The sequence below is a fragment of the Protopterus annectens genome, chromosome 16.part0 (genome assembly GCF_019279795.1).
Source record: "Protopterus annectens isolate FY-2018-M chromosome 16.part0, PAN1.0, whole genome shotgun sequence".
Classification (NCBI taxonomy): domain Eukaryota; kingdom Metazoa; phylum Chordata; order Ceratodontiformes; family Protopteridae; genus Protopterus; species Protopterus annectens.
The window spans coordinates 367,143,161-367,170,562 of NC_056750.1; the positions used below are offsets into that span (position 1 = coordinate 367,143,161).

The 27,402-nt window shown below is 41.5% G+C and overlaps 1 protein-coding gene across 1 annotated transcript in view; it reads left to right on the forward strand.

The window, feature by feature from the left end:
- The window catches only part of WDR5 (WD repeat domain 5), a 1,892,625-nt gene that overhangs the window by 978,399 nt on the left and 886,824 nt on the right, over nucleotides 1–27,402 (forward strand). The window contains exon 10 of the mRNA XM_044058043.1: nucleotides 22,990–23,036. Within this exon, the coding sequence (XP_043913978.1) occupies nucleotides 22,990–23,036 (47 nt within the window). The remainder of the gene's footprint in view (nucleotides 1–22,989; nucleotides 23,037–27,402) is intronic.

The following is a 27,402-nucleotide window of genomic DNA, read 5'->3' on the forward strand; positions in this document are numbered from 1 at the left end:
GGAATCCTCCTCTGGTACTTCTATCAGCATCCTTGAATGGATGGCCAATTGTCTTCCTGTGGAGGCAGTTGGGGGAAGATTATCTCTGCACCTATCAGCCTGGCAAATAATAACCGTGGACAAATGGGTGCACTGAATATAATCGAGAGGCTACCAAATTCCCTTGTTAATGAACCCCAAACCTCAGAAAAAACCTCCCAGATGTTCCACCCGATCAGAGAGCAGCAGCTTTAGAACTCCAAAAGCTGCTAGACAAAAGAGTCATCCAAAAAGTCCCACCAGACAAGATGGGATCCGGGGTTTACTCAGGATTCTTTAGTGCCCCAAAAAACAGGGGATTGGAGACCGATTTTGGATCTTAGCTGATTCAACAAATCAGTCCACCAAACCAAATTCCGGATGGCCTCTGTACAAACCATACTTCCTTTCTTGGAAAAAGGAGATTGGATGTGCTCGATAGACCTCAAGGATGCTTATTACTACATAAAGATGGGAAAAAAAGCTCCAGACGTTTCTACGCTTCCGGCTAGGAGCCACTCACTACCAATTCTCCTATTCACTACCAATTCAGAGCACTACCCTTTGGACTCACCACAGCCTCCTGGATGTTTACCAATTGCATGGCAGTAGTTGCAGCTCATCTCAGACGGCAAGGTTTTCGAGTATTCCATTATCTCGTCGACTGTCTCCTCACTGCTACCACCAGGCATCAGTTAGAAATGGCAAGAGACTGTACCATGTCTGTTTGCACATCTCTAGGCATTTTAATAAATCTCAAAATATCTACGCTGCAACCCACACAACGTCTGGATTTCATAGGGGTGCAACTAAACACCGTCTCAGGAATAGCTTCTCTTCCTCCAGAAAGACTACTAAGCATCAGGGCACTGGTGAGACAGATCATTCAAAGCAACAGAGTCCCAGCAAGATTAATTCTTCAAACCTTGGGTTCAGTGGCTGCCACAATCACTGTGGTTCCTCTAGCAAGATTTCACATGTGGATATTACAGTGGTTACTAGCAACACAGTGGTCTTTAACTCACCAACAAATGTATTATCAAATTTTAGTAACCAATCTCTGCAGACAAGACCTGAAATGATGGCTTCATTCAGATCAGATTCTCCTGGGCCGACCTTTCACTCTACCTCAACCCCAAGCCATAGTGACCACAGATGCTTCCCTTATAGGGTGGGCGGGCATTATCTGGGAAAGACAGTTAAAGGTCCATGGTCCCAACTGGAGGCCAACCTGCATGTCAGTGTTCTAGAGATGAGGGCACTGCTAGTAGTGTTGCAAGCATTCCAGGATTCCCTTCCTGTAGGAACAGTTACCGTTGTAACAGACATGTCAGTGGCCTGGTACATCAGCAATCAAGAGGGAACCAAATCATATCCACTATGTCGAGAGGCACTCAGTGTTTGGAAATGGGCAATTTCTTCCAACTGCTTTCTCATAGCAATGCACATTACAGGAAGTTCCAGTGGGATATCAGACAATTTGAGCAGGACTATTCTCATGACTCACGAGTGATCCCTGAATCCAGTAGTGGCAGACAAGAATTTCCGTCAATTGGGCCAACCTTGCTGTGACCTCTTTGCTTCTTCCCTGAACAACAAATGCATAAGTTACTTTGCCCTAATCCCTCCACCAGGGGAGTCACCCAGGGAAGCTCTTCTCTGCAGCTGGCCACCCGGTCTATTATATGACTTTCCCCATTTCCTTTAATCTCTCAATTTCTGAAGAAAGCAAAAAGGACAAAGAATACCATAATCCTCATTTGCCCCATTCTGGCCTCTACAAGTCTGGTTTTCCTTCCTCTGGCCTCATCTACTACAGAAACAATGGACTCTGGACACAGTTCCAGACCTGCTACTTCACCCAGAAGGCATGGTTTACCCAAACTTACAGCACCTCAAATTGACGTTGTGGCTTCTGTAGTTCCCATTATTGCACATCACAAACCTACAACTCGAAAACTTTACCCGAGTAAATGGAGAAGATTTACCATATGGGCCTTAAATAAGGGACTTGATCCCTTCAGTGCCCCAATTGAATTCATATTGGACTTCTTGAATACTGAGTCTGGTTCCTCTGCTTAGACTATAAAAGTTCAGTTGGCTGCATGTTTTAATTTTCACGCTGGACACAATGACTCTTCAATAATGTCCCATAAACTTTCCAGAGCCTTCCTGAAAGGTTTGTCCTTGCTAAGACCCCCTTTTAAAGATCCAGTTCCTCCATGGGATTTGATAACAGTCCTTCAAGCATTAGCTCAAAGCCCCTTTGAACCAGCTGATTCTTGTCGATTAAAATGTTTGACTTGGTAGGCATTATTTCTAGTTGCCATGACCTCTGCAACGAGAGTCTGAGTTACAGGCTCTATCATGCAAATCCTCCCTATTTAATTTTTCATAAAGACAGGGTCTACCTAAGAACAAATCCCTTGTTTCTTCCAAAAGTGGTTACTGAATCCAATATCAATCAGACCGTGAATTTACCAACCTTTTTCCCTATTTTTACCAATAAAGGAGAATACGCTCTGCATTTGCTAGATGTTCATAGACCGTTGTGCATTTATCTCCACAAAAGTAAGGAATTCCGTAAATCTGACCAATTCGAAGCGTTCTCTTCCTTAAAAATGGGTTGCGCAGTCTCCAAAGTCACCTTGGCTAAGTGGATGAGAGATTGTGTTTCTTTCTTCTGTCAATTATAAGGACTTCAACTTCACAAAACAGTTAAAGCTCATTCTACGAGGGCTGTTGCTACATCAGCAGTTTTTAATACAAGAGCTTCTCTAGACGACATTTGTGCAGCAGCTACTTCGTCCTCTCACCGTACATTTATTGCACATTACAAACTAGATCAAATCTCGAGAGGTCGAGTGTCCTTTGGCTGTATGGTGCTTTGGAATATTCTTCCATGAGACCTCCCAAGGTACATAAGTTGCTGGGGATTCTGTCCCACTGTCAAAGATTAGGTGAAGATTAACAACATCAGATGAAGTTATGTCTTACCATAACGTTCCATCTGTGTTCTTCACCAATCCTTGACATACCCTCCCACCATCCCCATCCTAAAACTCGTAGTAGGCCTCACCGATTCTGATCCATTTTCTGATCAGAAATCCATAGATGGCCTCATCTTTATATATAGATCTGTATGTATATATGTATAATATTGAAAATTTTGGATATATTCTGCCATCTGGGAAACTCTATCTGAGGTAATCTCTTTGAGGAGCATTATGGGTAAAGCCAGGCTCAAGAGTTTGGAGAGCGCGAGCTGGAAAATAACGGCCAAGTCGGTTCTGAGGGTTCAGAGACTAACCCAGCTTCAAGGATTGGTGAAGATGAACACCACCAATGGAATGTTATGGTCAGACATAACTTTTTATTAGACCAGCACCCACGAATTACCACATAGGCAGCAGCCCCCGTAATACAGAAGAGGTAATAAGAGATCTGGGGACCCAGGTTGATAGTAATCTCTCCTTTGACAATCATATTGCCAAAGTAGTTAGGAAATCCTTCTATGTGGCCCATCTAATTACTAAGGGGTTCGCATCTAGAAATAAAGAGGTTATAGTGCCCCTCTACTCGTCACTCATCAGGCCCATCCTAGAGTACAATGCCCCATTTGGGATGTACCTCACAAGACACTTCCAACAGCTGGAAAAACCATAAAAGCACCTCACCAAGAGGATTACTGGCCTCAAACATATGTCCTATGCAGCCCGACTGAAAAAGCTCCAGCTGTACTCAGTGGCATATCACTTACTCAGAGGTGATCTCTGCCTGATTTGCAAAGCCATGTCCAACTCAGAATTGATGGACATGCTCCACCTAAAGAAATCCAAATCAATGCGAGCCACGTGCTCTAGTGAGCTAAACCTCGCCACAGCAATAAATAGAACATGCTGGAGGGATAGATTCCTCTCAGAGACTCCCCATGCTTTGGAACAAAATTCCTAACTGCATTAGGCAGAGCCCCTCACTAACAGTCTTCAAGAGAAGCCTTGACGAGTGGATGGATGGGTAACAGTACAGCCCTGGGATCACTTCATTGGCTCTTCTTGACAGAGGCTCAGTTAATTAATCAATGGGGTGGCGAAAGCTGACACTCTGGCTAGGCTTAAGATAGCCTTGTACCTACCTGTGAACCTATAAAGTAAGGCAGTTGTGCTGTGTGCAGGGCGGAAGCCATGTTGAGTGGGGGCAAGTAAATTGTTGTTGAGCTATTTTAGCAGTTGTGTGTATACACATTTCTTGGATTTTAGATAAAGGAGAGAGTATAGAGACGGGCCGGTAATTAAATCACTAGCATTACCACCTTTATGTAGTGGAGTTGTAAAGGATTTTTTCCAGAGTTGTGGAATGCATGAGTCAGAGATGGATCGCTTGATGAGAATACTAACAGGGTATATGCTATAACATCTTTAGCAAGTTTTAAATATTTTGTTGGAAGTCTGTTAGCAGAGGGGGAACATGGCTATAGTTTAGTTAAATTTATGCAGTAGAGAGGTGGGCACAGGTTGTATAGTAAAAGTACAAGTGGGTGAGCTACTGTCTAAGGTGTTGTTTAAAGGGGGGAGTATGTGTTTGACTTGAGAGGGGAGAGATTTGAGTTGCTATCTGAACTGTTTAAGGTAGAGTTTGAGTAGAGAAATCGATAAGTTTTTGAATTGTTTCAGTGAAGTGGGTGTTGAAGGCTTGGGCAATTTCTAGGGGGTCTTTATCAGGAGATGGAGTAGGATTTTGTTGGTTTCCAGGGTTAAGGCGCGAGGTGATAATTTCCAGAATTTTGAGAGTTTTGTTTTGGGAGTCTAGCTGAGTGGAGAAGTAGTTTTTTTGTCGATAAAGACCAGCTTTTTAGCAGTGTTATGGAGTTTGTATTTTATTTAGTTTTTTTGGGGGGTTATTTTTACGCCATTCATTCCATGCTCTGTCCTTAGCAATGAGCATTTGTTTAGTATGTTTTATTAGCTATGGGGCATGGTTATGGTTAATTCTCTTTGTTCTCATAGGGGTGAGACTGTTGAGAGTATTAAGAAAGATGTTATTGTGAAGTACTGTACTGCTTCGTCAGGTGATAATATTTTAGTTGAGTACCAGTTGTGGGCATTTTGAAGTATCTATAAATACCTTTTGAGTAAAATGGATAGGATTTCTAGAAGTTTTATACAGGTGGGCTTTGGCTCAACCGTACTCGTGGATAGCCTTCATTATAATTGACTCAGGAATTCAAGTAGCTGGGGACTCTGTCCCATACGTTCAGGAAGAATGGAAATTGACATCATCAAATAAAGTTGTGGACTTACCATAACATTCCATCTCTGTTGTTTATTTTCATTCTTCCTCAGCTCCCCACTCTCCATCCCCCTTCATGTATCACAAGTGAATTGTGAAGGAATTAAGTTCTTAGGACATGACATGTCCCATGTGTTGAACTCTAATTATGACAATTCCTATGGTCTTTATGTCAAGCTGCAAACAAAATCTGAGGAATGTTAGAGGTGGTGCGTTATGGGTAGAGAAGGAGCTCGAGAGTTTGGTGGCCACGAGCTAGAATAACAGCCACTTTTGATCAGAGTATCTGATCCAAACCCCCGCAATGAGGACGAATGAAAATGGACACACAGATGGAACGTTATGATAAGTACATAACTTCTTTAGTCTTTCAAGTCCCTGACCGTGCAAGAAGCCATCTCATTAAAAGCCAAGGGAAATTCCAATTTGTTGTAGGTGGGGATAACAGTTGGCATCACTTCAGGGCATGGTTCCGTATTTGTGTATTGATGGTCCCTCTGGCTGGCATGTTGCAAGTGGCAAAAGGTGATAATTTCTTTCATTTGACACAGCTTAGCTGTATGATCATACGGGTATCCCATGTGGCCCAGTTCAATCCGTATGCAGTTTTTAAATTCCTGATAAAAATGTATGGTTGATTAGGAGGATGTATGAGGGATTGGAAGTGATAAAGTGGGTGGAGTCCTTCTGATCATTTCTGCTTGAGCAGAGGAACCAGGCGAAGGTGTCCTGTCTACCCTTTGTTTTTTGCATTATATTTACACCCATTGGCAAAGAAAATGAGGGACTCAGAAATCCAAGGATATAATTGGTATGGCAGTCAAGAAGAGCTGGCAGTATTTGCAGATGATATTTTATACCTAACCAAACCAGAAAGGGAGACTGCGGTGTTGTGGAGCATTTTAAGACAGATTCAAAACGTTTCAGCATACAAAATTAATGAAGTTAAAACAAAGGCAGTAGAGGTAAACTGCAACAAGAATTGGTTCAGCAATATCCATATTTATGGGAACATGATAAACTGAAGTATTTAGGAGTATAGTTTAAAAAGTGTTCTGGTGTAGCAGCTAAGGGTATGCCGGAAGAGACTAAGATCATACAAAAACTGAGAAAATGGAGGCTGTGTTACATGGTTATTAATAGTAAGATACAAGCAGTTAAAATGTTTTTTAGTGTCTTCAGTCTTCTACACAGGTCAGGCATATTTTTTTATCAACCAGAGGAGAAGTTCTGGATAGCAATTAAAGAGCTGAAAGATTTTATCGGGGGGGGGGGGTTAAGAGTTAAGTCTGATAAACTGATTCTTACAGTTGAGCAGGGTAGATTGGATTACCCAATTTTGAAGGGGTATTTTAGAGCAGCACAGTTAAGGCTCCTATACATAGCTCAAGCAGAAAATTATAATTCAAAGTGGAAAGGGGTGATGATGAAACGGGGGAAGCTTTAGAAACTAGGAGAGACTGGGATTTTGGATGCAGACCTTTATGACTATACTATTCTGTATTATTATTATTATTATTATTAAAGTAGCAGGAAGCATTCTAAGAACTAAGCCAACATGAGAATGGAGAAAGGAGATTCTGTCGATAGGGATGACTGCAGTCAGGAGTACAGACAATAGCCAAGATGGGGCTAGAATTTATTGGAAAAAACAAGCAAAGGAATGAAGGTATTGGAAGCAAATAACTAGAGAGGGAAAGGTAATAGAATGGGAAGGCGCCAAGAATTTATTTGTACTGCAGGTTAGACATTGCCTTTCCTATCATGGTTTGATGTCAGAGTATAGGCAAAGAGAAAGAAATAGAGGATCCTAAATGAAAGACCAGCACTGGTAGAGCTTTTAGTAGAATCTACAATAGAAGCTGCCATAAAAAAATGGAATAATTAGTAGAGGATAGAAAATATTGCATGATAACTATAAAAATCAATCACAGGAGGTTAGAAAGGATTGGGAAGAGTGATTGGATAAGCAGTTCACAAATAAACAATGGGGCAATTCTGTACATCTCCCAAATATGCAACGAAGTCTAGAAGATGTAGCATCTTTGCTTTGAAGTTTTTGCATAGGTATTTTTATACTCCAAGTAGATGCCAGAGAATTGATCCCCAATTAGACAGCAAATGTTGGAGGTGTGATGGGGAAGAAAAAGGTAATTGTGAACATATTTTCTGGGAGTGTAATGAGTTGGCAGACTTTCCCTGCAGACATTGTCAGATATATACTGGGTGAGCAAATTGGTTTAACTAAGGAAATAGTTTTTTTCAGCTATGATAGACTCAGACTTGCATAGAGATGGTAAGGCTTTGCCGAGTCTAATTATGGTGGCTGCAAAAAAAAGCAATTACTAGAAGATGGAAACCAGTCTAAAACAACTTTATTATAAGTAGTGAATATAGAAAGGGTGGTAGCAAATTACATCAGAAAAAATGGAAATTGTAGGAACGATACATGCAGAGGAGGGAGTGAGGTTTAGAAGAAGTTATGATTTGAATGAGTTGTGTAATGTTTGACAGGCAATGATTTAGGTTATAAGTGGTGTGTAATGTTTGCAACTCAATTGTGTCAATGTTCATAGGTTCATAGATGGGTACTAAGCTATTGGCCCTAGGGCGTATATAAGCCTAGCTAAAAAGGTACCCTGGCTTTTGCCACCCAAGAAAATAATTTTCCTGTGCCCCTGTCAAGCAGAGCCACAGAGGTGATCCCCGGGGTGACTTTCCTATTTCCCATCCAATCATCAAGATTTTTCTTGAAGAGCTCTAATGAGGAGCTTTGTTTGATATAGATAGGTAGTTTGTTCCAGAGTATGGGAAGTCTCTGGGACAGGAATGTATCCCTCCAGCATGTTCTGTTTAATGTGGTGACAAGGTTTAGGTCTTTAGAGCATGTAGCTCGGAGGGATTGGCATTTCTTTAAGTGGAGCATGTCCAACAGCTCTGGGTTTGACATAACTTTGTATGTTAAGCAGAGATCGCCTCTGAGTAGGCGATATGCAACGGAGTAAAGCTGGAGTTTTTTTGAGATGGTCTGCATAGGGCATACGAGCCGGGTAATCCTCTTTGTGAGGTATTTGTGCAGCCTTTCCAGTTGTTGATGTCTTGAGGTACATAAATGGGGGCATTGTACTCTATACTGGGTCTAATGAGTGATGAGTAGAGGGGAACAATGACCTCTCTTTTTTTTCTGTATGAGAAAGCTTTTGTAATGAGGTGTGCCACGTAGAAGGATTTCCTGACTACTGTGGCGATGCGATTATCAGAGAGACTACTGTCCACCTGTGTCCCAAGGTCTGTTATCACACTTTTGGTGTTAGAGTACCACCTGTGTGGTAGCTCATGGGTACAGAGTTTGGTAAGGGGATTACAATGCACTTTGGCATTGAGCTTGAGGCCATGGCTTAGACACCAGGCATCTGTCTCAGTGAGGCCCTTTTGTAGGATGTCCACATCATTAGGAGTTTCGATTATGGCTCCTAGTTTGCAGTCATCTGCGAACTTCGTTAGCCAAAGACCTTCTGTGTTAGCCTGTACTTCAGAAAAGTAGATATCAAACAGGAGAGGACCCAGGGCTGAACCCTGTGGTACTTCACTTGTCAGTGGTCTGAAGTTTGATTTAGAGTCTGCTACATTCACAGTGTGGTTTCTCTCGGCAAGCCAGTTGGGAACTCATCATGTGACGTAGGGATTTATACCTATTTTAGTGAGTTTATCTATAATTCCAGAGTGGGAGGTGGTGTCAGAAGCCTTGGCGAGATCTAGATAGGCTGTGTGAACCATCTTACCCTCGTCTACGGCTTTGGTGACTGCTTCAAAGAAGTCTGTCAGGTTTAGGAGACATAGTCTGCCTTTTACAAACCCGAACTGGGTGGGGTCCAGAGTTTGGAGATTACCAATGTCTTTGTTTATAAGTTCCATAGCCTTGCAGACCAGGCTCGTTAGGCTAATGGGGCGGTAGTTCCTGGGGTCCGTGGTGGCTCCCCCTTTGTGGAGCGGGATAACTATCGCTGTGCACCATTCAGTGGGCACAAAGCCTGAGGTGTGAGGCTTTGACTGAAAATGGCGCTTAGGTGGGGTGCCAGTTCGTTCTGCAGTTCGTATAGAACACAGCCTGGGATGTTGTCAGGTCCTATGGATGCTGTGTTTTTGGCTTTGGAGAGTGTGGATTTTTACCTGTACAGCCGTGATGACAGGAACTTTGCATTCTTCCGGTGTAGAGATGGGCCCTTTAGGGGGTGAGAGATGGGTAAAGTTAGCACTGAACCTGTCTGCCAAGATGTCGGCAATATCAATAGCTTCTATAGTGCCATTGTGCTGTAACTCAGAGCAGATCTGAGTGCTGCCATTGAGATTCTTGACATAGTTATAGAATGCTTTGTGGTTGTCTTTAGAATCAGTGACGATTTTGTTTTCGTAACTAGCTTTGGAGGATTTTGAGGGATTTCCGCTTCTTACTGAGGCTTACCAGGGAGTTCCTCCAATCATGGGATTTTACTCACTTGCAACAGTTTTTCTTCTGTTGTAGAGTTTGTTTATGGCAGGGGACCAGCAGATTGGCTTCCTTTTTTTGGAGGATAGCATCTTGGTTCTGTTAGAGATAGCGCGATCCATGCACTCTTAAGTGCTTATAAAGTGCATTTGTGTAGGATTCAGCAGTCGTTCCTCTCTTGTCCATCTGCATGGGTGTTGTGAAGTTTGCCACTTCTGTCTTAAGAAGCGTTTCCCTAATGGGGGGGTGGGGGAGGGATGCGGGTGTCTATGGTGATTAGCTTGTTGCGGTCGGATCTGACCAACGAGGAATTGACCTCTCCTGTGGAACACCGGTCTCCCATGTTGGTAATGACCCAGGTCTATGATATTGCTGCCCCTGGTGGGGGTGTGGATAGTTGATCCAAGGTGTTGGAATTTATGAATTCCAGAAAACATTGAGCAAAATAGTTGGTACAGGAATAGTTTTCCCATTTAATGGTGAGGTAGTTGAAATCTCCCATTACTGGGATGTTGGGTTTGTACCCTGATATTTTCCAGTGCGTCAAGAAATGAGGAGTGGGAATCCTGGGGCATGGTAGGGAATCTGTAGCAAGTTACAATTTGGTTTGTGGTCTTGCCCAGAGTTAGTTGCACTTGGATAATCTCGGATGCATTATGCTGAGCAACTAGCCTGGAGGTGTGGATATCCTTAATGAATATGGACATTCCTCCGCCTTTAGTGTTTCTGTCCAGGTTAGGTGGCCAAAAGGTGTGGTATGAATTATAGCCTGGTAATGCAGGGATGCTCTCCGGAGCCTTGAACCAGGTTTGTGTCACTGCACAGATGTCTATGTTCTCCATTTTAAGGAGTGCCTTGAGTCAATGCATTTTGAGGTTTAGACTCCTAGCATTATCCTCCGATTTTACTTGCTTGTACCTGTTAAGGTGGTGAGTTTGTCATTTGAAACTTGCCTAAAAAAGGCACCATAAGGGTGGCAATAGCCTTGGCCAGAGTCCGGAATCCCAAGTGTGACAGGTGCAGGCCCTCTCTGGAAAAGCATCGTGGTTGGTCAGTCATGTCATCCCAGGCACACACATACTGGATCCCCTTAGAATAACACAAGAAGCCAATTGTTGGTCCATCATTTTGTTCTTGTACTGTGGTATCGTTCTGGGTGATGGCAGGGTGCTACTCAGGACTACGGCTATACCTGCCTGGAATACAAGATCAGATAGCTCCTCCACATCTCTCTTCATGTAGTCCAGGGAGGTACATCTCGGGTAATTCACACCAACATGGACAATGACAGAGTCATATTTGTACTTGTTGTGGAGTGACCTGAGTGCGTACGTTATGTGGCGGATCCTAGCACTCGACAGGCAGCTGTGACAGTAACTTTTTCCTTGTTTTTCCTGGTGAGTGTAACATCTGTGTCCTTGACTGTAGTCACCTATGGCTAGAGTGCTAGGTACGTTATGCCTTATGTGCTGTGGTTGAATGGCGCACAGACTTTGTGGGCTGTGTTTCTAATTATGGTGGCTGTAAGTGGTTTGTAATGTATGTTTGCAACTAGAATTGGGATGGTTTGTTTTCTTTTATATATATATGTAAGATTGCCTATGCCATGTGTTAATTTAATAAAGATGTTTCTTGTTTAGAAAAAAGGCAATTATTGAACTGTCTGAAGCACCTCTGTAATTCTGATCTCTCCGTAATTAAGGTTGCTGTTAACACACAGTTTGATGGGTATATTGTCTTTGCCCATTGTTAACCTTATGAAGGACAGAAAATTTTTTTAAAGGGATTCTGATTTTTCATCCTTTTTTGAAGAACCCTTTGTCTCTAGGGAATATGAATTTTGCAGTTGTAAGGCTTGCCTGTTTTCATTTTGAGTCTAATGGCTTAGCAGTATCAAAGCTGCTTTTGGAAGTTCTCATCTGTACCCACAGTTTCTCTCGTATCTTTATCCACAGAGAGATGTATTTAGCCTTTTACAGGGATTGTGTGCCCCTCAGTACTAGTCCTCATTTCCTCCTAACTAAATGCGGTATTGGGATTCCCTTTAAATTAGTCCTTCCATCTTTGTGTTCAATTTGCAGGGCCAGAAACCAGTAGAGAAAGAGCCCTTCACACCCTGGATGCGCTTTTACACCTCAGGTTTTACCTAAAAGGAGGACTTGAATTCTGGAAGATGACCCAGCTGTGTGTGTCCTTTTCATCATATAGAGAAGAGTTAAACAAGCCCCTCTCCAAGTGGGTTTCCCCCTTTTTTTTTTTTTTTTTTTTGTTCGCCACTGGACTTATAACTGCCCATTGGGAAATGCTTTTGTCAAATGGCAGTTAGCTGAGATGTGCCTGCCTCTCTCGTTTTTCTCAAGTAGAGGTAATCTGAAGTATTTCACTGACCACTTGGTTGGTTGGTTCTTATCTTCATTGATGGTTATTAATTTTACTGTCTTTTCATGACAAAGCCACTTAGTTTCACGACTGTACTGCTTGATACCTTGCCTTTTTGTCTTCTTTTGCTTGGCTCTCGTCTTCTCAGGTGTTTTTTTGTATTGTTCTAAAACTTCCCATTTATACTCTGCTGAAAAGGGTCCCTGATGTCAGATACAGGTTAATTAAAAATAATAGTCATCAGTTGATCTGTGCATAAACCATCGTTAGTCCTAATTATCCACCAACCTTTTGCTTGCAATTGGATGGCTCCTCTAGATATTAGTTGCTCCTAAGGTGCCTCTAAGTCAGGTATCTGTTCCTTTTAAAAGTGTAAATGTCAAAATGTCACATTTTCTTTTTTTTCTTTTACAGAAACTGTGCTTGCTTGGTGTTTGGGGGCAAACTGGAAGGTTTAGGTGTTAGTCACCTTGCGTAGTGTGAAATGACGTACTGGTAAAGAGCAAGTATGCTTCTAGATGTGTGATTTTTGGGAAAGAATAGACAAATTGCAAGCAGAAGGTGGGATATTCCATATAGACACCCTGAGGAAGGACCTTTACAGATCTGACACTGTAGGAATGCATGTGTTGTACAGAAATAAGTTTGACCAGTGTATTGTTTTATTTGTCTTAGAGTTGGTACTCTGATTGGGAAACAGCGAGCTTCCAGTTGGGTAGCTACTTGAATATGCTTTTTTGTGATTTGGAAAAGTGAAGCATTTCAGGAAACTGTTAGTATATTTTTGCAGAACAGTAGCTACAGTACTTTTCCGTTATCGGGGCAACAGTTCTAACGTGCTGGCAATGATTGCACAGCTGTTAGCCTTGAAGCAGTTGTTTTGAAAGAGAAAGAAACTGACCTTAATTTGCTGCAGTGTTTGTCTGGTCAGAACTTGAAAGCTGCAAAGGATACATATATATCTCAAGTAACTTTTTATAATATCTACAGTGATACGTAAGTAAAGACATTAAGATATTTTCAAGCGAAGTAAGAGATGGTGGACTGTACAATGTTTTTAAAGAAGAGCCTAACCATATTCAAACACTAGTAAATGGCAGATAATGTCCCGTACACATCACATAGTATCAAGTTTGAAATCCTCTTATTCCAGTAATAACTTATTCCAGTGCAGAGATGCCTTTAGGTTTTGAATCCGAAGTTAGTGCAGTTGCTTTTACAGGCGTTTCTTACACAGACAGTACTGTGAATCCTACCCTTGTGTGTTTTGAGTTTTCCTTCTCATCCTCTGGCCTGGAGATGCTGTAAGCACAACTAATATTTCAAAGATACAACCATCCACACTCTATCGAGCAAAGGATTAAGAACAGACAATAACAGAATACTGTACTATTTCTGGATGCCACCGTCTTAAACAAAATCCCACATACGCACAAGTGAGCCTTTTTGAGTATAGAAAAACGGAATTAACGATAACTGGTTTAAGTCTCACTTAGCAGCCACGCTTCACAGAGAGCTTGACAGGAGATGTACACAAGGCTCATGTACACAAGCACTCATTAGAACTGTTGCCCCGATAACGGAAAAGTACCGTAGCTACTTTAATGCATTTGTTCCTATGTATGAGTTCCACAGCTGTCTTAGAGGCAGTTGCATGGTCAAATTGGATTTACCATCCAGACCATGCTTTTGTTGCAATAGTTGTGTAAAATATTCTTGTTAGAGCTCAGACTTGGCTTCTGGATACATATTAATTTTACATTTCAATGTACCAAGCTGAGAGATGAGTGTGAGGGAGCGCTTCAGGGTTTTATTTATTTGTCACATGTTTACAGGAAAGCCCAACTTTTTTTCCAATCCCTTTTCCGCTGAGGCCTGAGGAGAAAAGCTCTAAAAAATAACAATCGTTCTATAGTATACACTACAACAAATATACATACAAATATACAGTACAGTTGAAGTCATTGATATGTAAGATTCATAGACAAAGTGAAACATTGTACAATGTTTGCTCATAAGGTAACACATAATAGAATGTTGTATTGCATATGATAACGCGCTAATAGGAGAAATGAATCACCAAATGACTTGATACCTACTTTAATGCAAGTAGGAATAGAGCATTTCACATTCTGGAAGCATTCAGAACAGCATGACTGTATGACTTTTTATTCTCCGATTTGTATGTTTGAAATATTTTGTAGGCTTGTGATTATTTAGGGACTTCAAGCTTGATTTTAAGCTCTGTGTTTCTAAAGTGTAGCCAAACAATCCACTTATGCTGTACTAATGAGGTCAGTAAAAAGGCTGAAACATACATGTTTGCAGCTAGTGGGGTTTTACTCTAGTGACCTGAATGTACCCATAAAGATTTAAAAAGTAATTGGCCTTCAGAAGCCATATAGCTGAAACACTGGTATGACCTTAATGGGTCATTTTAATGCATCTCATAGGCCTCCACTACAGGAAGTTTCGTGTATTTATATGTTAAAGATTCTTGGCTGGGTCTTTATTGCAGTTTTCAGAATCTAAGGACATTGATGTTAAGATCACTAATAACTTAAAATTCAAAGCAAATGCCTAACATGTGAAAAAGAAAGCTATGACAATGTTTGCACTAATATTAAGAAATTTCTCTTCCTGTAACTCTATAGTATTGATTAAACATTTTGTTATGGATGTGTGACCCAGTTTGGAATATAGCTCATTGTTTTGTAGTTATTCAAAGAGTAACTTACTCTGTTATAAAATGTTCAGAGGAAATGTTTCAAAAATGAAGATTTTCTCATCCTTTGAGCATAAACTTTGGCTTGATTTGTCTGACCTTTTTTCAAGAAGTTACAGGAACCCGATTGAGAAAATATGTACAGCTTATAAGGCTGTATACTGAGGAACTTTGAGATATTACTGAATATTGATGTTTGACATAATCTCTTAATATCTGTTTATACCACTCTGAATTCATTGAATACAGCTTTAATGTACATTTTCTGTATATATTACTGTAATCAAACTAGATTAGTACTTTTAAGTATATATTCTGTATATGCTGCTATATTTACTATCTGTAACACTGATGTTCATCGTGTTTCGCTGTTGAAGTCATTACACTTGGGTTTTCCTGCTGGCAGGCTACCCGCAGTCGGCCTGAATTCCAAAGTCCTGGTCCGGCGTCAGTTGCTGTCGCCTCTTCCCTGACGTCAGTGCGCCAGGGTTATATAAGATGCAGCCACCGCCATTTTCTTCAGTCTTTCTTGCTGCGCGGTGCCTGAAGCAAAAGCCGACTCCTGAGATTTTCGAAATTGCATTTCAGATCCGAAGTCTTCAATAAAGCTAAGTACCCCGTTTGGGAAACTTTTTCTTGCTCCAGATCAATGTCAGTAAAAGTTAACAATTGTATTTCTTGTGGGAAGCAAATACCTGATAAGGATTTTCATTCTTACTGTATTCCTTGCGTAGGCCCTGACCACAACATTGCTAGTTGTCTGTTTTGTGCTAGATTCAACCAACGCACTATTAAGCGTCTGTTCGATTTTGCTTTACATTACTTTGGCCGAAGGTTTAACTATATAATGCTGTCGGAACAACTGACAACCGGAGTTCATAAAAAGTGCAAGGACAAAGAAAAGGACAGGCATCCGAGGTCCAAAACCCACAAAGCCTCTTCTAGGCCAGTCGCTGGTTCTCAGTGAGGTGCTTTCGCAGCCCCTGACACCCCCTACCTCAGAGCCACAGGCCGCCTCCAACTCCCACGTGGAAACAACTAGGCCTCTGGAAACTCAAGGTATTGGGCCTACGGAAACTATTCCCTCAGATGGGTCCGGAGCCGCTGAGCAGGCGTCTGCTTCTGAAGGTGTTTTCAGACCTACACAGCTTACTATCAAGACCACTTCAGCAGCCAAGGAAAAGTCAAAAACACCTTTAAAGACAAATAAACAAGTACAGCATTCTCCTGGATAGTCATCCATGCCAAAGAAACAGATGCTTAAAATGGCCGAGGACCTAATTACTTTGATCAGGGGTTCCTATCCCCCCTCCTGATAAAAGGCCTAGGCAAGACACTGACTGACTCCTCTGACCAAGTTTCTATTTCTTCTGATTCCTCTTCAGAACAGGTATATTCTCTTCCTACCTATGAGGACTCTGATGCTGAAGAATCTATCCCTTCAGCCTCTCCTCCTGAGGACTACTCTTTTGGGGAAACCCTGCACACCATGAGGGAGCATTTCCATTGGGAGTGCCAGGATTATTCAGAATTCAAGAAAAGGCTCAGAGACTTTCTTTTATTGCCTCAGCACAGGCCTCTTGCTATCCCCCCTGTGCTAGATATTGTTGATTATGTATTTTCTGAATCCAGTTTGTCTCCTGATTCTTTATCCCCTGCACCAGTTAAGCCAGATAGGTACTACAGGGTTCCAGATTCACATAAATTTCTTTATAAAAACCCTGCTGCTAATCCAGAAACAATTTCTCAGGGTCCCAAAGGGGTCAAGGCTTCCACTGCAAAAAACCCTGTTCCTTCTGATAGGGACTCTAGAGCACTGGACAGATGGGGGGAAAAGTTTACATCTCTGCTACTTTAGCTGTAAGGGCTTTAAACTGCCAGTTTCACATGCTTAAATATCAACAATACCTAATGTCTCTGCTAAAACAGAAAATGCTTACAAGCTCTGAATGTCCTGAGAACAAGGAAATGCAGGATTTATTGCATGCAGCTGAACAAGTGGGAAAAGTATACTTTGCAGTGTGGTTTTGTTTCATTAGAGGCTTCATGCAGAGCCGCAGTTACAGGTTCTGTCATTCGAAGGCATGCTTGGTTAAAAGAACAGAGTTTACCTGATCATGTTAAAGCAAAATTATTGGATGCACCATTACAGTCTGATGCTTTGTTTGGTGTTAAGGCAGAAGAGGTGTTAAAGAAAATGGAGGATACAGCAAAATCAATGCAGACAGTAAAGGATTTCTTACAGGTTCAGCCACCCAGATTTAGCAGGAACTGGCCTTCTAAAAAATGGTCCTTTCCAGTGTCAGGCCACAGAGGCAGATACAGACGCCCAAGAGGCAGATCTCAGCCCTAAGGCTCGTACAGACCTAAGCAATGGGGTGCTTCAGCCCCCAAAGGCGGAGAAGACAAATCACAACCTTATAGGAAACAGTCCCAATGACTTTCCACTACCAATGCCAAGCACTTGCCTTTTGGCAGCACCCTTAGGGGGAAAACTAGCACTTTTCTCACAAAATTGGCACATTATCACCCAAGACAAATGGGTACTGAATATTGTTTCTCAGGGTTACAGGTTCCACTTTCACACCCTACCAAGGCCAAAAGGTATGCCAGACCTGCCACACAATCAATGGGCAGAGGCACAAAAACAAATTTCTGCTCTCATGGACATGAGGGCTATTCAAAAAGTACCACAGCAAGAGCAGGGGCAAGGATTTTACTCGAGACTTTTCTTGCTACCCAGAAAGGACAAAGCCTGGAGACCTATAATGGACCTGTCTACTCTAAATACTTTCCTGGACGTTCCAAAATTCAAAATGTTGACACTGCAGCAACTTCTACCCATGCTGGGCAAGAAGGCTTGGCTAGTTACTTTGGACCTCAGAGGCATACCTGCATTTCCCAATCAGACAGTCTTGCAGAAGATACCTCAGATTCATAGCTGGCCCAATGCATTACCAATTCTCTGCACTGCCATTTGGCTTATCTACTGCGCCCAGGGTCTTCACAAAATGCCTGGCACCAGTAATTGCATTTTGCAGACAAAAAGGATTTCAAATATATCGCTACTTGGACGACTGCCTTATTCAAGCAGAGAGCAAGGACATTCTACTAAAACATCTGGCGTTTGTAAACAAATTACTAATTTGCCTAGGGTACACAGTAAACGAAAAGAAATCAAAACTAGTGCCCTCTCAAGAGATAATATTCCTGGGTGCAAGCTTAAATACAGCTGCCCAGATGGCTTATCTCACGCCAGACAAAGGCAACTGACTCATTACTTTCTGATGATGGCAACAAAGACCCAGCTACCTGCAAGAAAAATTCTGCAGGCTTTGGGCTTCATGGCATCCTGCATCCTGCTAATTCCATATGAAAGACTGCATATGAGGAAGCTACAATGGTATCTAAAAAGTGTTTGGACTCCACATTGCCGCAGCCTGGAAACAATAATAACTCTCATTCCCTGCCTGCAGCAAGAGTTTCGATGGTGAGCACTGGCCTGTCACCAAAACAAGGGACAGCCTTTCACTTTACCCACAGCCAGGCAGACACTAACAACAGATACATCAGATTATGCCTGGGGTCACACATGGCAAGAAAATGTATTCAGGACACGTGGCCCGCAGACCAAATGCATCTTCATATCAGTCAAAAAGAGATGCTAGCTGTACAGAATGCCCTGACAGCCTTCAAGAATCTACTACATCCAGGACAACTATTGCTAAAGACTGACATTACTACAGTCATGTGGTATATAAACAAGCAAGGGGGCACACATTCCTACCCTCTCTGCAGGCAAGCCATGACTTTATGGAACACAGCACTTGACCTATCAAGTACATCTGCAGGCACAATTCTTGCCAGGAAAGAAAAATACTCTGGCAGACGTACTAAGCAGAAACCTCATGGATCCTCACGAGTGGAAACTAGATCCACAAGTCTTCAGCATGATAACAAGGAAATGGGGATGCCCAGACATAGATCTATTTGCCTCCCCTCACAACTGCCAACTACAGAGATTCTGCACAAGGACTTAACACTAACAAGCATGGAAGGTGGATACTCTATCATTCAGCTGGAAAACCCTAACAGTTTATGCCTTTCCACCATTGCTTCTCCTCCCCAAGGTACTCCAAAAATATATATATATATATAAAAAACAACATTTTGAGGTTTGTTGGTAAAAAGTTGATTCTTACTTCTTCCTTAACACTTGCTTTGGGTACTGGTGTACTCTTTACTGTTAAACACAGCAACTGAGTAATACTTATACGTGGTGTTCCAGGTCCTATTCCGGAGCTGAGGTTTTTTTGTTTTTTCTGTTTGTGGACGTTTATTGGTGTTTACTCCTAAAAGTCAGACAAGAGAAGCCAAAAATGATTCTGATTGCCCCAGCCTGGCCACGCCATTACTGGTACCCAATCCTAAAGAGCTTGCCTCCAGGCCCAGCCTGGACTTTACCTCAAATTCCTCATCTTCTGTCCCAGCAAAACAATCGGATCCTGCACAGCCAACTCAGAATCTTAAATCTGGCTGCATGGCGAATAATATAACCACTCAGAACACACCTCTCTTTAAAGCAGTTATGGATGTCATTTTGGAAGCCAGGAGGCCCAGCACCAGGAAATCTTATGCAGAAAGATGGAAGAGATTCTGTGCTTGGAACCAGGCACAAGGACTTGAACCGCTTGTTCCAGATATTCCTCAGATTTTACAATACCTAACTGAGATGCTGGACAAAGGCCTATCCTTCTCATCAATTAAGATCCATGCCTCTGCCATTTCAGCTCATTACAATACGGAACCTCCTATTTTCTCACATCCACTGCTAAGACAGTACCTCAGAGGGGCCAAAAACATAAGACCCCCAAGGAGAGCACCGGATACCTACATGGGACCTCATCTTTGTCTTGGAAAAGCTCACACTGCCTCCTTTTGAGCCAGCTAATACAGCTGAGATAAAATTCTTATGGAAAACTGCTCTGCTCCTAGCAATAACTTCAGCAAGAAGAGTCTCAGAGTTAGAGGCATTAATGGCAGTGGAACCTTTTATCATTTTTCATCCGGACAGGATTTCTCTAAGGACAAACCCAACATTTATGCCTAAGGTAGTATCCAGTGTGGCTCTTAACCAAACCATTCATTTGCCAACTTTTTATCCAAATCCCCAGAATAAAGGGGAGAGACTTCTGCACTCTTTGGACATACACAGGCAACTACGCTTCTACTTGGACAAAACAAAAGCTTTCAGAATAACTGAGCAACTTTTTGTGGCATATGCTGCAGGATCACAAGGAAAGGCTATTTCAAAGCAGACACTTTCAAAATGGATAGGACACTGCATTTGTTTCTGCTATGCACAGCATGGCAAATCAGTGACTAAGAATATTGGGCCACATTCTACCCGGGCAGCAGCCACATCAACAGCCTTTCTCAGAGAAGTACCAACCAAGGAAATTTTGGAGGCTGCAACTTGGAGTTCAGTGCACACTTTTACCAAGCACTATCACTTACCTCTTTACTCTAAATCCAGAACAGGCTTTGCCACTGCAGTTCTGCAGGGCCTCATAGCCACTCCTAATCCTATTTAGACCCAGCCGCCCAACCTCAGCTTTGGGATTCAACCCAAGTATAATGACTGCAACAGTGAAACACGATGAACATAGTACAGTTGTGTACCTACCATAAATGTAGATGTTACAGTGTGTTCACTGTTGCAGTCCAGGTTACCCACCCACCATCCCCCTTCTTTGCTGGGACTTATCTATACTTCTCTATCCTATACAACCTATGTGGTGTATTTGCTTGTCGATGAAGGTATTGTTTATTTTAGTGTGTGTTTTTTATAAGCAATATGTATTGCCTACCTTCTTGGGGGCACCTGACATCTGGGGCAAGAAAAACTGAAGAAAATGGCATTGGCTACATCTTGTATACCCCTGGCGCACTGACGTCAGGGAAGAGGCGACAGCAGCCGATGCCGGACCAGGACTTTGGAATTCAGGCCGACAGCAGGTAGCCTGCCAGCAGGATAACCCAAGTGTAATGACTGCAACAGTGAATACACTCGAACATCTACATTTATGGTAGGTACACAACTGTACTTTTCTGCTTTTGCACTAATTAATGTTTATATTTTTTTCTGTATCTCGTTGGAGCTTTTCTCCCCAGGCCTCAACTGAAAATGGGCTTTTTAGGCCCAGTGGACTTTCCCGGTAAACAAATGCAATAAATAAATAAAATAATAGCGTGGTATTTCACTGAAGACTGGGCAAAGGAAATGATATTTGTATGAAATCAAAATAAAACAGTCACTATATCTGATGGCAACCACACTTTAATATGAAGCAACACTCAAGTAAGTGCATTCGTCTCTTCTACTTAAAACAGACAACTTCAGACTGAGGTCACAAACTAAAATCTCCATTTTTAAAATGCTGACATCGCATGATGTACTCAAAAACATCACATGATTAATACAATTTGTTTATCTAGTTAAACCAAATTTTTACATGATTTGTATATAGAAAATTTAGAATAAAACAATATAAACCGCAACAAGCATTAATACTTAAGCCTTTTTCTTTTCAAATACATCACAAAATCTTCTCTGTTCAGCCCTGGTGGAAGGCAGGCATTAAGCCTTACTTGCCAATAGTATTCCAACCAGCCCAGCTCTTCCTCTATATTAGTAACATTGAGACTGCTAGATAATGTTTCCAAGACCAAGAATTTATAATCAACCTTGCACTTCATTTTATAATGTTTTACTTATGATGTATTTGAAGAGAAAAGGGCTTAAGCATTAATGCTTGCTGTGGTTTATATTATTGTTCTAATTTTTATTTACTATATACAAATCATGTAAAAATGCTTACTGGAGGTGTTATTTTGTATTAAAGTGTTGGTTGCTGTCAGGTATAGTGACTGTTTAATTTTGATTTATTCAGTTTTCTGTCTATTGCTGCTTTGAAAAGAATATTTGTATGAAATGCCTGACAGAAAATTTGATGATAGAAGTGTCCCTGTCTTCACTGTGACATCCTGCTCGTTTCTCATATTTGCCAGGAGTATGTATTTATGTTCTTAGCTTTGGTGCTATGTTGTAGAACCCATCTGATTTATGGTGTGGTACTGTGCTGTTTAAGGCATGCAATCAACTGGTTTGATGACAGGCATTTGCTAGGAAACATTCCTGCCTGCAAAAAAGTCAGAAGAATGATGACTGGATGTCTTAAATATTGAAAGTGGGTTCTACAGCCTTACACAGTAGTGTGGTACATTAGCCTTGTTTTTTTTTTTTTTGTTTTGTTTTGTTTTATACTTTGCATTTTGATATATGTATAGTGCAGAATTAAATATGGAGCCCAACACACCACAGTATTATGATGCTGTCCTGTTAAGACTTCTCTCTGTTGCAAAGTGTTGAGTCTGACCTTTATGTAGTGTTTGGAGTATGGCGCATTCCCCTTATGAAGAATCTTGCTTTATTGCTGTCTTGATGAACTTTGGAGCTTCATATTTTAGCAGATTCTAGTTCAGGTGACAGTCTTGATAGGGCTGGATTATGCTTGCCTAGATTGTCTGCAGTGAGTCAGCCAATTTGGGCTGTATCTGTTTTTTTAACTGCTGACTAAAAATGTTTGCCATTCAAATTTTTCACAGCGAGCTGTGTAGCTCAAGCAGCAGTTTGTGTTTGTCTCACAAATGCACTGTCATTCTCGATCACGCCGAGTGCAAGAAGAAAAGCCTTTGGAATGTTAGATAAGACATAATCTTGTATGAATGAAGCAAGCAAGTAGAGGCAAAAGTAAACAGGATTTTAGATACACATTCAAAGTTTGTATGTAATATGTATAGGACTGTTAACATTTTAAATTAGCAGTCATTTGCTGCATTTCTGTTAACTTTTTCTTTGGAATTTAGAATATTTGCATTGCAGTGTTTTTTTATATTCTTGAACACAGGATTACACAGAGAGAGAGAGAGAGTTTCCTTTCTGCTAAACTTGGTTTGCTGTACTTTAATCTAAATTGAGTTAAAAATAGGGATATGCGTGCTAATGTGTTTAATTTTTAATTTATTACAGTCGAATTTGGGATACAGCATCAGGGCAATGCCTGAAAACACTAATTGGTAAGTAAGACAAATGTAATTTTTACCAAAAATTGTAAGGAAGAAAGCCACAAAGCCATTCAGAGATTTAAGTTACTGTGGTACACCAGCTGCATGCCTTTTCAGACGTTAACTGTGTTAGTAAAACATTTTTATATCATGCAGTAAACATGCCAGTTATTCATTTACCCACTGCATTTCAATTTTGTCATATTTAACATTTGTCTTGCACTTAGCAAGAAAAGGAGACTGCAAAGATGTCATTTTTGAAGACTTTATGAAACTTTTACTGTCAGTACATTTCCTTGTAATACTTATTGTTATGGGCAGTACTTGGTTATTTTGACCTTCTGGCTTTAAATTTCTAATTTTCACTATGCACTGGGCTCTTTATTTTTTCCCTTTTGTTTTTTGGTTCTAAGGGTGTTAACTGGTACCTGATATATACCCCCTCCCCTCCATTTTCACTTTATTCTAGGAGTGGTTCTCTCAGAGGTGCTTTGCTACAGGACTCCTATATTGATTATTCAGTATGTCCATGAGATGTTCCAAGGTTCTGAAGTTTAATATTCGTACTGGTTTGCCAAAGTATAGTATTGGTGGAATGCAATTCCATCTCACACAGTGTATTATTACACTGCTGCTGCAATCAAATGTACTGTTGCAAAGCACTTGTATTTATTCACAGCCACGGCTAGCTCTGATCTTAAAATAGGTTGAACAAACTGAGCATTGGAATGTTAACTTTAAAATTGGTAATGGTCTGAGTGTAACCTGCATAGATTAAATTGTTTTCTTACAGAATGTTTAATGTATAAAGGCATTTGATTAAGGCTGGCCTGATGTCATCTGGGCAGGATGTCTTGCTGTGCTGCCTCCAGTGAGTGTTCATTTATTGGCTTAAATGTTGGTGGGTTGGCTGGTGCAAACAGGTATTGCACAGCCACTAGCTTGTTCACCTTCTCCCAGCATAGGAGATGAAATTTTAAATTACTGACCAGAAAAGGATGCAGCAGCTGCATTTAACTTTGATAGGATGTATGCCTGCATGCCATAGCCTAGAATGGTCTAAGGATTTTATTTTATTTCCAGTTTGATGACCAGGGAGGTCCACTGGGCTCAGAGAGCCCGTTTTCAGTGGATGCCCGGGAGGAAAAGCTCCACAATACATAGTTTAATTAAATATACAGGAAAGTGTAGTAAAACCAGTTACAAAATACAAATATATTTGAAGTTGGAGACATGCAATGTACAATGGTTACATAAAATGTAAATTTTGAGCATATAAAGTATATGTTCATTTCAAAGTGAAAAGAGAAAAAACTCTATACATTGGTAGCAGTATCATTGTATTAGCAAATATTCAGAGTGAGCCCATGTATTTAGAAATTCCATATGGAGTGAAGATATAGAATAGGCAATGAGGGGAGAATACAGTTGCATTTCCAATAATAAAATAATTTTAAATTAATAAAATTAATAATTAAAAAAAAATAAATAAAATTTGTGGCAGCACTTTCAGGCACCCCAGGTTTTGCCGGGTGGTGCATATGGTTGGGAAGCATTATGAAAAATTGTTTTCCTGAGGTCAGTGGGGGCTGGACCTGAAAAAAAAAAATACATAGAAATTTACTATAGTTTTAACAGGCCAAAAGTCTGTCATCCCCCATTCCACCAAAGATGCGATCTCAAGTTAAGTTGAAGCCATGTCAGTGGCGCAATACATAGTTCACTTGCCCTTGATGCAGAAGGTTATGGATTCTATCCCTATCTCATGTAGATGGATTGCTGACAATGCAGTGCAACATAAGAGGGAGTGCTGCACTCAAGTATTGTCCTTCAGATTAGATGTTAAACTGATGTCCCATCTGCTTGAGTTAGTGGTCGCTCAGGTAGATGCAAAAGATTCCACTGCATCTATTGAAAAGAGAAGAGGAAGGTGTTCTTTGTGTTTCAGTAATGCAGTCCTAACTTTTGGGGTTTCCTGCCATGGAAACCCTTGGCTGGCCCAACCACCAGAGAATAGTTTCGCTCCTCCTGGAGCCGGCAGATGCCCTGTCTGATATACTACGCTTGGGTATAAGGGGAACCAGCAGGCAGCTTGACCTCAGTTCGTTCTTGCTGTCAGACCCTGAAGCAGAGTGCTAATCAGTGCATCAGTAGGTCCACACCAGAGAGAGATGACTCCAGAATGTAAGTACCCCATGGAGGAACCTTTTATGTATTTTTTGACTAATGTCAGAGAAAATTAATAATGGCCTTCACTGTGGCAAACGGGTACTACACCTGGACTTCACTGTTTTTGTGTGACTTGCTTGTGGCTAGAGTATGGTTTCCTCAGCTGTCATTTTTATGCTCACTTTAATAGCAGAACCATTTGAGATAGGGCCAGGATTTCAGTGCGCTATCTTAGTGAATTATCAGGCCTCTCACATCCTATGGTATCCGCCAATTGAGCTGGAGCAAACAGCTCTGCATGGGAAAGTTAGAAGGAAAAACACTCCAGGTTTAGGGCCTTGGATAATGCCTGCTTGCCAGCGGCCAGTCTTCCTAGGCTTATCGCTGAAGAGGGGGAGGCACTTTTGTAGCCCTCTTCTGCAGCTGAGGTGGTAGTGCAAGACCTCTATTGAGACATGTTCTGAATCCTATATGCCTTTTCTTCCCTCAGCATCTTTTCAAGCCACAGGACTCAGTTCAGCAGTTAGATCTGGGGCTGTTATGCAAGCTCCAGCTTCTAATGATCTCACTGACCAGTTTTCGCATTGCCAGGACGTTGCAATAGCCTTTTGCTCGTTAGTCAGTTGTCTTTTCTGGGCCAGAGGTTGACCACAGACCAAAACTTATGGCCAATCACAAAAAGGCGGCTCCCACCCAGCCTCAACCCAGGCCTACTGACTATCATTCCCAGGCATACCAGCAGGATTTTGTGAAGTTGGCTGAAGGTCTACTCTCTTGGGCTAGATCCAGATGGCCTCCCCTGATATCTCTCCAGGTAAAAGGAGACACCCCACCAAAAGATCTTTCTAATTCTTTAACTCAGATGATGACTTTGACCAGGAGCTTTCTACGTTTTGAAGAGGATGTTTCTATTGCCTCCTTTGAGGATTCAGACTCAAAGGAGTACCTTGCATCTGCCTCCTCCCCTGAGGATATTTCCTTTGAGGAGACTGTACACACCTTGAGGGAACACTTCAAGTGGGATGCACAAGACTACCCTCAATTAAAGAAAAGAATTAGGGAATTTCTTAACTTTATTAAATGCAAACCTCTCACCATACCTCCTGTCTTAGAGTTGATAGATGATGTATTCCAGGACTCCTCTAGAAAACCAGTCTCCTTGCCTCTAGAAAACCAGACTCCCTGCCTCTAGAAAGTTTGACAGGTTTTATAGGGTTCTGGATTCATGCAAACATCTCTTTAAGAACCATGTGGCAGACCCTTAATTTGTGACCCCAGGCCCTGGGGGAAAAAACCTAGCCTAGCTCTTCCAAAAACCCATTGCCTACTGACAAGGAATGTAGGGCCTTAGATTTGTCAAAAAGGTTTACATATCTGCTACCCTCGCCATGCGGGACTTGAACTGCCAGATCTGATGATGTCCTTTTCATTGTTCCTCACTACTGGGTTATGGATCCGAACTTCAGATCCCACTCAGCTGCATTTCTTAGAATTGGATCCTAGTCTTGAACTCCTCCTCCTACCCGTAATGCTCTACAATCTCTGTACCAACCCTAGAAGGTTATATTTATACTTAATTTTATTTTTGGTAGTTACAAGTTCTGTGTGGTTGCTGTGATTATATAGTATGCAGCTAGTATTACAGTTGAAATTATAATTAGTTATAGTTAAACTTTTTCTCCTGTATTGTGTCTGATAAGCCTGAAGGATTCAAGTGCTGCTCAGAATGCAAGCATAAGATTCCCCATTCAGGCATGCATAGTAAATGTGTGTATTGTTTAGGGCCAGGTCACCTGCTGTCAGATTGTCATATTTTCATAGGATTCCACCCCAGAGCCATTGCTAACTGTAGAAACAAACTTATTCTAAAATGTCTGTTGCTTGCTTCATTTTTATCAGGGACTCAACCCCCATCAGCTAGCCTTACTAGGTCTTTGGAGATGAGAAAATGCTCCCTTAAGACTTTAAAGGCTTCTTTGGAGCCTCCAGCTAAGACTACTAAGACCTGAGATCCAAATTTGCAGGATCCAATGCCCACTTCTGCCCCTTTGAATCCAAAGCACTCTTCGACTAGGCCAACTTTTTCTACCTCTGATCCGAAGCCCAGAGTTCGCCATTAGGACAGTTTCTCCAACACTGCTCTCTCAACTTCTCTAGACCCACTCCAGACCTACTTCGGTTGCTTCCCCTAGGTCCTCCAGGAGTCTGT